Source organism: Clinocottus analis, unplaced genomic scaffold (genome assembly GCF_023055335.1).
Source record: "Clinocottus analis isolate CAN_PGR_092001 unplaced genomic scaffold, fCliAna1.0.p SCAF_11, whole genome shotgun sequence".
Classification (NCBI taxonomy): domain Eukaryota; kingdom Metazoa; phylum Chordata; class Actinopteri; order Perciformes; family Cottidae; genus Clinocottus; species Clinocottus analis.
The window spans coordinates 20708342-20720841 of NW_027175832.1; the positions used below are offsets into that span (position 1 = coordinate 20708342).

Below are 12500 nucleotides of genomic sequence, written 5' to 3' on the forward strand. Positions count from 1 at the left end.
GACGGGAGGAACGTTAGTCAGTCCGACAGACATCTTCTTCCTCCTCTTCCTTCTCCTCCTCTTCCTCCTCCTCTTCCTCCTCCTCGGAACGAAGAAGTTTCAGGAGTTTCAGTTCAACGCACATTCACCAAAAGCCGAGCGGTTTTGCGGTTTTGGAGGGCAGGAAACAATCTCATTGGTTGAGTTAAGCCTGAGTGGGAGGAGCCAGAGAAAAGATGACCTTGTCTTCAGCGACATTCATGAGGTTGGATAGATCGGCGGGGTTTGTTTGCTCCGTTAGCTCGTTTGCACGCGTTAGCTCAAATAGATCCGTTAGCTCAGTTAGCTCACCGGCTAACGAGCCTCATAATGTGAGAAACTCCTGCTGGTTTTCCAACAGGTTCGGTGTTCCTCTCCTTCCCCTCGTTTGATTCTTTCCTTCATGGAAACATTTGGAAACACTTTTTTTCATAACATGTGAAACACCTCAAACCCCCCATGACGTGCTAGCGTAGCATCGCTCCTACTCCATTGTCTGTTTGGGCCACCGTCTTGTTGTCTTGTTTATCTCAAACGTCCGACGGTGTTCTTGATATAAAGTTTAGGACGGACAGACGGGCTATTTACAACCGGCGCCTTTTCTGAAACGTTTTGAACTTGAACTCCCGCGTGGAGCTATCACGTCATACGTTAGCGCATCTCCGCCTTAGCGCTACGACCGTGGTTCTCTCCAAGCACAGTCGTTAACGACTGTGCTTGGAGAGAACCACGGTCGTAGCGCTAAGGCGGAGATGCGTTGACGAACGAGAAGTCGACGGATTCCCATTCACCTTCTGTGGAAAGAGAGCGCTAGCGAGCCGGCAGCGCGTTAGCACGACTCAATCTCAACTTTATGCAATTCGAGTCCGTCCATCGCGAGAGGAAGTCGCCCAACTTGGGATCAGATGGTTTACTTTCTCGCTATTTTCTGTTTTCAGAAACATACTTTAAAGTACTGCCGATTTGTAAAATAATTAAAGTTTGGGACACGTCACTTCGAGCCGAGAACCAAGCCCCGCCCACCTTGCCGAAGCAAACCGGACCGCTTGTCGGCCAGATGATGTGATGGATCTCCACCTTCAGGTGTCAGAAGGTTTGAAAGGGTTTCCTGAAACCGAAAAAAACAAACAAATTCCATTCGACCCAAACAAGTAGCGACGAAAGTCTTCGAGCCGACGGGGCAAACGGACGCCAGTCAGCACAGAACCAGACCCGCTCCATTGTGCGTCCGTCCGGAGGTCTGGAACCAACCGGAAGCTTCCGGCGCTCCGACACCAAAGTTGCCGTGACTCCCGAGGAACTCCTTTCCTTTCGTTTGCATCTCCAGAAAAAAAAAGAAAACCTGCACCCACTGCGCTTTTTGTTTTTTTACTCAACCAACTGGGATGTTTGTTTTTTTTGCCCGTGGAGCAGCTCCGCCTCCGAGGAAGCCTGCGCGGCGGAGCCGAAGCTCCGGGACGACCTTCAGGACAGCTCGGCCTTGTCGGCGGCCTCGGGGTGGTGCCCCGCTCCGGCCTCGGAGCTGCCGGGCGCCAACAACGTCCTGCGGTTGTAGTGGTGGTGGCCCTTCAGGATGCCCGAGTTGTTGTTCTCGTTGAGGATCTGCTTCTGCTTCTGCCGGTTGAGCGACTGCACCAGGCCGAGCACCACGGCGGCCAGCGAGTACTGGCCGGTGATCTTGCGCGGCTGCATGATGAGCGGGTTGGGCTGCACGCGGCCCAGCAGGTAGTGCGTCCGGATCTTGCCCTCCTGCTCGCTGATGCCCTTCACGTAGATCTCGCCGCGGTACTCGAAGGCGAAGCCGCGCTCCTTCAGGATCAGGAAGGTGTCCTCGGGGACCTGGATCTTGCCGCTGATCCCCGTGCTGTCCATCCGGCTGGACAGGTTCACCGTCTTCCCCCAGATGTCGTACTGCGGCTTCTTGGCGCCGATCACGCCCGCCACCACCGAGCCGTGGGCCATACCTGTCCAAGAGGCACAAGGTGATCGGATAGTGAAACTTAACCTTTGATACGTAATATACAAGTGAAAATTATGGTTTGGTACATGACAATTTAAATAGCATTCAAATGGACCCAATGGACCCAATAGGCCATTGGGTCCAATGGGGCCATTGGGGGTATTGGGCCTCAATGGGACCTCCTCTGAATGTTCTGTTCTAAACCCTCTGTAACTTTGTTCTGCTTCACTTTATCAAAGTCAACCTTTGCAGAGAGAACGTTCACATGTTGAATGTTCACGTGTTGAGGCGGAGCTCTCACCGATCCTCAGCTCAAAGTTGTTGAAGGAGTGCTTGTTGATCTCCTGGATGCTCTCGTTCAGGGCGATGGCGAAATCCGCCAACGCACACAGGTGACCCCATTTGTCTTCACATTGCTGAAGAAGAGCAGAAGAAGAGTCAGCGGCAGTCCTGATGGAGGCAGCAGGGTGGATGCATTGACCACTGAGACCATAACCTCATGTTCACAATGTTTAATGCACCAAGAGAGAAGTAGAGGCATGTGGAGAGACTTCTATACAACCAGAGGAGTCTCCACCATGAAAAATAAACACAAACAAGTTCGTGACTCGCCTGCTTTTCGGGGGACAGACCAGAGACGGCCATGTAGGTGCTGCCGATCGTCTTGATCTTCTCGATGTCTTGGAACCGATCCTCTCCGAGCAACTGGGAAGAAAGAGAGAAAGAAAGAAAGAAAGAAAGAAGAGATGAATCCAGCACGAGATGCTCAGAACACGAGAACCATTCAGACAATAAAAACTAGTTTGGGGTTCGTCTGGGTTTCTTTTCGTCACAGGAAGTCTCATTTGAAATAATCTTACTGGAATAAATCCACTTAAATTAGATCAAATGGATTTTGTTTGAGCTCAGTTTTGTATGACAAAATGCCAAAATATCAGTTATTTTTCAACTCCCCTCATCAGGCTGTGAGTGAACGCAGCGTCAACAGAGGACTTGTTTACTCGACATGAGACACACACAAGGCTGAAATAAATAAATAAAATTACAGAATTTCTTTCATTTTCTTTTCCTGTGAATTGCCGGTTGCTGCTTGTTGCTCAAGTATCCTGATGGTAGCATGCACCCACCACCACTTACCTTGGTTATATTAGTAACTAACAAAGCACGTTGATAGCAGAAGCAGCGCGTCTTTGTGAGCATTCATATGTTTTATGTTTGAACTTGTATCCTGAGGTCTGTTCCCCTGGTGTCTTGACCTTGTTGCATCTTTGTGATCTCTTTGGCCAGACATGTGACACCACATTCACCTGCATGTAGTCGTCTTAATACTTAATATGTGGCTCAGTCGAGAGCGAGTTCCTCTTTCAGTTCTGTTCCTTCAGTGGAAAACCGGTGAGAAATAAAGAAGCGGGCGAACCAAAAGTATAAATACTTCAGTCACTCGACCCACATTTCTCTCAGGAGGCTGCTTCATGGAGACCGAGTGCCTGATGCTGAGTCTTGAGATAAATGCGAGGGCATGCAGACGCATCCCCGTCTCGGCGTTTTGCATTAATCCCCTCTGAAGCGTTTCCGGGACGCTTTAATCTAAAGAAGAAAAAAGTGGACGCCGATGCAGACGTGGGAGGCGGACCCTCGGCGTGTTAAAAAAGTTATTCTGAAGTGGGAAGCGGCAGCACTTCAAAGGGCTTTTTCGCGGTCTCACCTCGTCAAAGTCGGCGATGATTTCGTTGAGCAGCCTGAGGCACTCGACTCCCTGGTTGTTCATCTCCGTCTGGGAGTAGAAGTCAGCGAAGCCGGGGATGGAGGCGAACATCACGCCCACGGAGTCGTAGGACTGGGAGTACAGCTCCTGTTGGGGGGGTTAGAGTCATTTATATAGACTTCTATACAACCAGAGGAGTCGCCTCCTGGTGGCCAGGAGAGAGAATGCAGCTTTAACACATGAAGCATAGACTTCTATACAACCAGAGGAGTCGCCTCCTGGTGGCCAGGAGAGAGAATGCAGCTTTAACACATGAAGCATAGACTTCTATACAACCAGAGGAGTCGCCTCCTGGTGGCCAGGAGAGAGAATGCAGCTTTAACACATGAAGCATAGACTTCTATACAACCAGAGGAGTCGACCCCTGGTGGTCAGGAGAGAGAATGCAGCTTTAACACATGAAGCATAGACTTCTATACAACCAGAGGAGTCGCCCCCTGGTGGTCAGGAGAGAGAATGCAGCTTTAACACATGAAGCATAGACTTCTATACAACCAGAGGAGTCGACCCCTGGTGGCCAGGAGAGAGAATGCAGCTTTAACACATGCAGCATAGACTTCTATACAACCAGAGGAGTCGACCCCTGGTGGTCAGGAGAGAGAATGCAGCTTTGTGCACAGTTACATAAGGGGAGGAAGGGTTATTAAAATCCTTTACAACTGATTGGACCATTGAAAAGTGGGCGGGCTTAGTGTGATACAGAGGCACACACACACACACACACACACACACACACACACACACACACCTCGTGTTGCTGAAGCTTCATGATTCAGGTTAATTGATGGATGTCAGGATATTATTGATTGAAATTGTGAGGTAATGGCTTTAATGTCATATTTACCTTCACGGGAAGAAAAAAAGGATTTTAATTGATTGTTTAAATGTTTCTTTTTCCTTTCTTTTTGCAAATATTGTTAAACGCGTGCACAATGTGCTGCTTTGAAAGGGTTGGTGCTCTGTGACGCTGCAGCTGCACCGTCTCCCCACCAGGGGGCAACGTCGACACACGAGCGAGCGCGACACTCTCACACTGACGGCACGCCGAGTGAATCATGGCATCTTTCTGTTTCTGTGGATGTTTTAATAACGAGCTGGTAAACACAGTGTCCAACATTTCACATGAATAATTAACCGAGTCCGGCTTCTCTCTCTCTCTGTGTTCCGCTTGACTTTTCCATTTAATTAAGACTCGTGAAAATAAGCCTCCGACGTAATTGCGACATCGCCGCTGACATTATGCAAACTCAATGAGCTCGGTCAAATGTCAAATATGCTGTTTAACTGATTTAATTTCTCCACTGCGTCTCTGCAGGATCACGTCAGTCAGAGCTCAGAGGTTTATAGAGACGCTGTACACGTCTCTGGTGTCCTCCTGTCAATCACCTTTAGCCCCGCCCTAAAGCGTCCCCTTATTATGGTCTGTTTGAACATCAGGCTGTATAGAAGAAGACTTGAAACTAGAGATTGAGACATAAACTCATGTTTACAATGTTTACTGAGGGAAAACATCAAGAGAGAAGTAGAGTCACTTATATAGACTTCTATACAACCAGAGGAGTCGCCCCCTGGTGGTCAGGAGAGAGAATGCAGCTTTAACACCTGAAGCATAGACTTCTATACAACCAGAGGAGTCGCCCCCTGGTGGTCAGGAGAGAGAATGCAGCTTCAACACATGAAGCATAGACTTCTATACAACCAGAGGAGTCGCCCCCTGGTGGTCAGGAGAGAGAATGCAGCTTTAACACCTGAAGACTTCTATACAACCAGAGGAGTCGCCCCCTGGTGGTCAGGAGAGAGAATGCAGCTTTAACACATGAAGCAGACTTCTATACAACCAGAGGAGTCGCCCCCTGGTGGTCAGGAGAGAGAATGCAGCTTCAACACATGAAGCAGACTTCTATACAACCAGAGGAGTCGCCCCCTGGTGGTCAGGAGAGAGAATGCAGCTTCAACACATGAAGCAGACTTCTATACAACCAGAGGAGTCGCCCCCTGGTGGTCAGGAGAGAGAATGCAGCTTCAACACATGAAGCAGACTTCTATACAACCAGAGGAGTCGCCCCCTGGTGGTCAGGAGAGAGAATGCAGCTTCAACACATGAAGCAGACTTCTATACAACCAGAGGAGTCGCCCCTCCTAATAAACTAAGAAAACATTTTTAAAAAGCCCCAAAATAAAAAAGTTCAGATCAACGACTCTGATTAATTCCACAAATCATCCGCATCTCTTCGGGGTGTTGGAGTCCATGAATAAATCAGAGTTTCAGTATCTAAATCACATAGAAACAATAATCAGCCTCATCAATAATGTAGCACGTGATCAGGAGCCAACCTTTCCTAATGGATGCATTTTTAATCGTGACCCTTTATAATTAGGAGCGGCTCGGCAGCAGACTGATACCAGCGCTCCTCTCCTCACATTCATAATTCATCCGCCGCTCGCTCGCCTTTTTGTTCGCAGAGGCGAGATTGGAGAAGTCGATATGACGGCGACGCAGAGGAGGAATCGAAAAAATGAGCTCCATCAAACACAAAAAGAAGCTAAAATATTTAACTTTCGTTTTGGTGGGAGAGAACATAAAAAGCTGGTGAACGTCGTCTCATCTTTCATCCTAACAGCTGGCGGCTCATTTCACAGCGTTCACTGGAACGTGTGATTCATCTGCAAATGTGTTTAAAGCTGATTATTTGCTCTGTTTGTGTTGGTTTGATCCTTCACTTCATGGAAGTATCAGGATGGTTGATCTGAAGTTGTGTCCAGAGGACAAACCCTTCGTGTCTTTAACCCCGTCGTGTCAGACTGGAGCCAGATGTTGTTGGATTGCAGCTAAGCCCTGGACTTCCTGCCTCGGTGTGCAGAATCATCCGATACCAACGTGCTGCCGCCTCTGCAGATGACATCTTTCCAATAAGTCAGTTCATCAAAAGTTTCTGCTCCGCCATATCCGGCGCTGGTGGAGCGTCGACGTGCCGCGACTGCGAAGTGGAACCGTGGAGGAGCAACGCAGCCTTAACACATGAAGCATAGACTTCTATACAACCAGAGGAGTCTGCCCTGGTGGTCAGGAGAGAGAATGCAGCTTTAACACATGAAGCATAGACTTCTATACAACCAGAAGAGTCTGCCCTGGTGGTCAGTAGAGAGAATGCAGCTTTAACACATGAAGCATAGACTTCTATACAACCAGAGGAGTCTGCCCTGGTGGTGAGTAGAGAGAATGCAGCTTTAACACATGAAGACTTCTATACAACCAGAGGAGTCTGCCCTGCTGGTCAGTAGAGAGAATGCAGCTTTAACACATGAAGACTTCTATACAACCAGAGGAGTCGCCCCCTGGTGGTCAGTAGAGAAAATGCAGCTCTAACACATGAAGCTTCGGCTCCACTTTTCAGGCCCCTCACTGGTTGTATAGAAGTCTATGCTGCCTAACCTACAGGTTTCCCCGTGACTTCTATACAACCCAGCTTTGGCTCCACTCTTCAGAACTGAAGGTTGTGTTCCTCCTGATTGAAACTCTCTAATTCTCTCATGAAAACAGAATTTAAATCCCGGCTTTCCAGACGCCTCGTCGCTTCTCGTGTTCCCGTCTGAGACCTTAAGCGAGAGCCGCTCCGTCGGATGGAAATGAAAGCAGAAAGGAGGACGCAGCAGCGACGAGGTGAACACAAAGAGAAACTTTGTGGGGCTGCAGGAAGCTGAGTCACTCCCGCGACGCAGAGACAAATCAATGTGTTCTCGGCTGCCGACTGACAACATGTTATTAAAATCAAATCAAATGCATACGACCCAAAAAAAGCTCTCCGGCTGAACCCCCCCCCCCCCCTCTCTGTGCAGCTGTTTGTAAAGCAATTAGCAAGCCTCTCTCTCTCTCTCTCTCTCTCTCCCTCTCCCTCTCCCTCTCCCTCTCTCTCTCTCTCTCTCTGGAACATGGACGCCCGGCTGCAGACGGTACTAAACGAAGGCGACCAACGTTCAGCCGGTCAGAGACACCCTGAGGTGCTGCTGGACCTCCTGCTCTCTGCTCCCATATCGGACCGGACCGCTTCATCTGCAGGTTCCCGACACGCCTGGACGGACCGCAGCGCAGCGCGTTCCCGCGGTGAGAATGACTGAGTCACAACTGACGACAAAGAGGAAAGAACACACTTCTCCCCTTTCACTGGAGGAAAGAGTTGCTCTGAGCCGACGAGGAGAGGCTCGAAGCCCAAAACCCAGAGAGATGATGTGTTTGTGTCTCTTGTTCAAAGATTCACTTTTTATAGTCACTTGCAGATGAGATATAAACCCATGTGTTGAACCAATGAACACTCCCTAAATCCCTGAAGACCTCCCACCCACCGACGCTGCAAAAAGACTGTTTTAGCATTTTATTAGCTGTTTTTTTTTTTAGCATTTTTTAGCTGTTTTAGCATTTTGTTAGCTGTTTTTTTTAGCATTTTATTAGCTGTGCAAATTTGAGATCATTTGCATTTTGTAAAAAGGTATTTGTTCATCTCTTAATCTCCAGAGTCTTGGAAATTCCCACGTGCACTTAAACACATCATTAAGTTTGTTTTAAGCTAGCGGCTGTGATGCTACGTTAGCAATACCGCTGGAGACGCTCCCAGTGGACGGTACGACCCCGTGTCACCCGCTGTGTGTGTGTGTGTGTGTGTGTGTGTGTGTGTGTGTGTGTGTGTGTGTGTGTGTGTGTGTGTGTGTGTGTGTGTGTGTGTGTGTGTGTGTGTGTGTCTGTGCTGACCTCGTTGTCGCGGTCCTTCTCCAGGAAGTGGCGCGCCACGTGGCTGGGCAGGATGTTCCTCAGCATGTTCTCGTTGTGTTCTCGCAGCTCCTTCATCTCGTTGATCTCCTCTTTGGCCTGGACGCGCCACAGGAAGTCCAGCCGCGCCGTGTACTCCAGCTACACAACGACACAACACAACGACACACAACAGAGGGGAGAGGACGGTGAGGGCGAACTCGTGGTACTCTGAATACGTACAATACACAATATACATACAATACTCGTTCTTTCAGGTACTCTTTAGACGTGAGATTGTTTGCTTATGTTGCTGTCAATCTAACCTGATAACACACACACACACACACACACACACACACACACACACACACACACACACAGAAGATTTGAAAGCAAACTTTGAGAAGTTTTAAAATATATTATATATGAATGCTTCCAACAGATACTGAACATTACTCTGCACTCATATTGTCACTAGTATTACCACTAGTATTATCACTAGTATTACCACTAGTATTACCACTAGTATTATCACTAGTATTACCACTAGTATTATCACTAGTATTACCACTAGTATTACCACTAGTATTACCACTAGTATTACCACTAGTATTACCACTAGTATTATAGTTCCAGACTTTCCAGACTCTTCAATAACTTCTTGCTTCATCTCTTTCAGACGATGGAGCTCCGGTTCTGGAATTAACGGCAAAATTAAACAAAATCTGTGAAAGTTTTTACTCAATTATGGAACACGAGCGAGCGATCAATCCGCAGCAGCGGGATTTAATATCAACACAAATTGCTTTTCTGAATGCGCAATTAATACAAAGCAATTTGAATACATTAGAGGCAAACAAAGTCGGTACCATTTAGTTTGTACTAGCAGGAGAGAGAGAGAGAGAGAGAGAGAGAGAGAGAGCGAGAGAGAGAGAGAGCGAGAGAGAGAGAGAGAGAGAGAGAGCTCTGATATTAAAAGAATAATTTCGGGGGCCAGACAGATAAGCCGGTCAGGATTTAAGCGCCTCTCTCTCGGGCGATTGGCGGAAACTGTGATTAATCTTTGTATCAATTAGAGCCGTAATCATCTGAGCGAGAGGAACACTTCAATCTCATTTTCTGTTTTTCTCATTACGGACGCAAAGCCTGCAGGGCCCGAGGGCCGGTCCTGGTTCTGGGTCTGTCAAAGTTGTGGGTCTGTGGAGGTTGTGGGTCTGTGGAGGTTGTGGGCTAGTCGGGGTTGTGGAGGTTGTGGGTCTGTGGAGGTTGTGGGTCTGTGGAGGTTGTGGGTCTGTGGAGGTTGTGGGTCTGTGGAGGTTGTGGGTCTGTGGAGGTTGTGGGCTAGTCGGGGTTGTGGAGGTTGTGGGCGTGGCGGCGTGATAACGAGACGGCGGACGCTGAAAAAGCGCTGAATTGGCTCGGACATGAATGTGTGAGAGTAATAAAGTGAAGACTTTGTGCTTCCTCTTATTACTGAGGGAAATACTACACTGAAGGCTTAATCTCCATCTAATACACATTATAAACCTTATGAAACACATTTGAAGCTTCTTGGATCCACGTGACGTTCACGTGAACAACAGTCTTTGAGCACTTTGAGCTAACTTTGACTCGTCTAATCATCTTGAAATGGTTCAGGAGGAAAGCACGGCGTCACGATACAAAAACTAAATGAAGGCGTCTAATCGTCTCCACGCTAGAGCCCCGTCTGCGGCGCTGTAATGAAGCGCTTCGTGATGATGTAATTACTGCTCTGACAGGAAGCAGCGCTCCTGAAGAACAACCTCATCTGGCGTCGGCGCCGCGAGGCCGCGGCTAAAGAAGCAGAAACGGACGCCAGGACACGCGCATGAAAGCGCCAAGAAAAGCTGCTCAACTAAACACATTAAGCTCGTGTTCCTGGCCGGCTAAAAGCACGAGGAAGAGGAAGAGGAAGAGGAGCGTCTCCTCCCCGTGAGCTCGCGCTGTCGTCGTCTTTGTGTTCGGCGGGTTATCGCGAGGACGCCGATCATCACAGGACTCGCTGTCTGACAAGCCGATCGAGAGCGCCGCTCAGATTATTGTAATTGAAAAAGGGCGAGGAGAAGAATGAAAGTCTCTCTGATGGGCTCTTCCTCTCTTCTTCACAGCACAATGACATCACGAGCACGGCGCTCTGAAAGGACCAGCCACTGATGTGTGTACTCAACAACACACGGGTTGGCGACAAAGGACTGAAACCATCGAATCCAAAAGATGAAGCGGCCTCATTATTCCACAGTATGTATATATATAACTCATGCTTTGCATCACTGCACGGCATCTGAGCTCCACTCAAAGGTCAGATGTGTGATCAACGATTACGGACGACGTCAATGCAAAGCTGCAAATAGGAGAAGAAAAGCAGGACGTTCTTCCGCCTGTGGGGAGATTGTTAGTGTGGTTCTGTGATGCTAAAGTCCTTTAGCATCAAGATGCTCCTGTTGTTGAATCAGAGGAATGATTGTGCTGATAATACCTCATATGTGAGACCCGACGAAGCTCCACGACGTGTTTAAATGTTCCTGTTGAACCGCGTCGTCGCCTTAATTTAGACGCTGTTATTTAAAGCTGAACTTCATCCAGAAAACAAAGCATTTTAAAAGTTTGTCCTCCTGTTGGCGGACTGGATGAAGCATGGACTCTGACTCTTTACTCATCACCATCATGATGTAACATCTTCCAGATTATTGCCATTTAATCACAGCGAAAATCTGTTTATTCGGGGTTCAAACTGCTGGAGTGAACCAGATTATGATTAAAAAATGTCATATTAGATCGTCACGTTGACTCAAAATGTGGGCGGCAATGATTTGAACACGAGCGTCATTCTGCGGAGACGAGGTTGGACCACAACACCTGCTGGGAGTCTGAGCACCAGGACGGTAATTGAGCGTTCCCGCTGTGTTTAAACTCGGCGTGTCAAACAATTAACGCCGCTCTAAATAGGAAGCGGGTTTCCGATTTTTATTCGCCGCACTTTGCCGCAAAGGGTAGAAAAAGTGTCTTTGTGCGGCCGACCTCATGCACGCAGCTGTCATTGTCTCCGCCTCGCCAAACAACCGGCGCCATTGACCCCCGAGGGAAAATCAATATGCCACTGGATGACTTCCAAAATGCTGCCGCTCTCCACTCTTATGGGGCTACAAAGGAACCCTCAATTACGCTCGTCTCCCCTCCCATCCCACCGCCGCCGAGCCGCTGATCAAAGGTTGCCATGGCGAGGAGCATGAAAGCCCTTTCCATCAGGGAAGAACTGCGTCACATTAATGTGCCGGATGTTTAACCCGAGAACACTGACGTGTATTTCACCCGATATGATGTACCTGATAGAACATACTTCTCACCAAAATATACTAAAATACAACACAATGAAAATATCCAAACCCGACGTCAGTGTTCTAGAGTTAGAGACGTTAACCCTAGAACACTGAGGTCTTTAACACTAGAACACTGAGGTCTTTAACCCTAGAACACTGAGGTCTTCAGCCCTAGAACACTGAGGTCTTTAACCCTAGAACACTGAGGTCTTCAGCCCTAGAACACTGAGGTCTTTAACCCTAGAACACTGAGGTCTTCAGCCCTAGAACACTGAGGTCTTTAACCCTAGAACACTGAGGTCTTCAGCCCTAGAACACTGAGGTCTTTAACCCTAGAACACTGAGGTCTTTAACCCTAGAACACTGATGTCTTTAACCCTAGAACACTGAGGTCTTTAACCCTAGAACACTGAGGTCTTTAACCCTAGAACACTGAGGTCTTTAACCCTAGAACACTGATGTCTTTAACCCTAGAACACTGAGGTCTTTAACCCTAGAACACCGAGGTCTTTAACCCTAGAACACTGAGGTCTTCAGCCCTAGAACATTGAGGTCTTCAGCCCTAGAACACTGAGGTCTTTAACCCTAGAACACTGAGGTCTTTAACCCTAGAACACTGAGGTCTTTAACCCTAGAACACTGAGGTCTTTAACCCTAGAACACTGAGGTCTTCAG

General features: G+C 48.2%; 1 protein-coding gene across 2 annotated transcripts in view; it reads right to left on the reverse strand.

Moving 5' to 3' along the window:
• Positions 1-769: 769 nt before the first annotated feature.
• Positions 770-12500, reverse strand: part of adcy8 (adenylate cyclase 8 (brain)) — a 55133-nt gene continuing 43402 nt past the window's right edge. For both annotated transcript variants that reach the window (XM_068567728.1, XM_068567738.1), the window contains 5 exons: positions 8488-8646; positions 3684-3830; positions 2591-2683; positions 2280-2394; positions 770-1982 (listed from right to left, as the gene is read on the reverse strand). In XM_068567728.1, the coding sequence (XP_068423829.1) occupies positions 1483-1982; positions 2280-2394; positions 2591-2683; positions 3684-3830; positions 8488-8646 (1014 nt within the window). In that variant the 3' untranslated portion in view covers positions 770-1482. The remainder of the gene's footprint in view (positions 1983-2279; positions 2395-2590; positions 2684-3683; positions 3831-8487; positions 8647-12500) is intronic.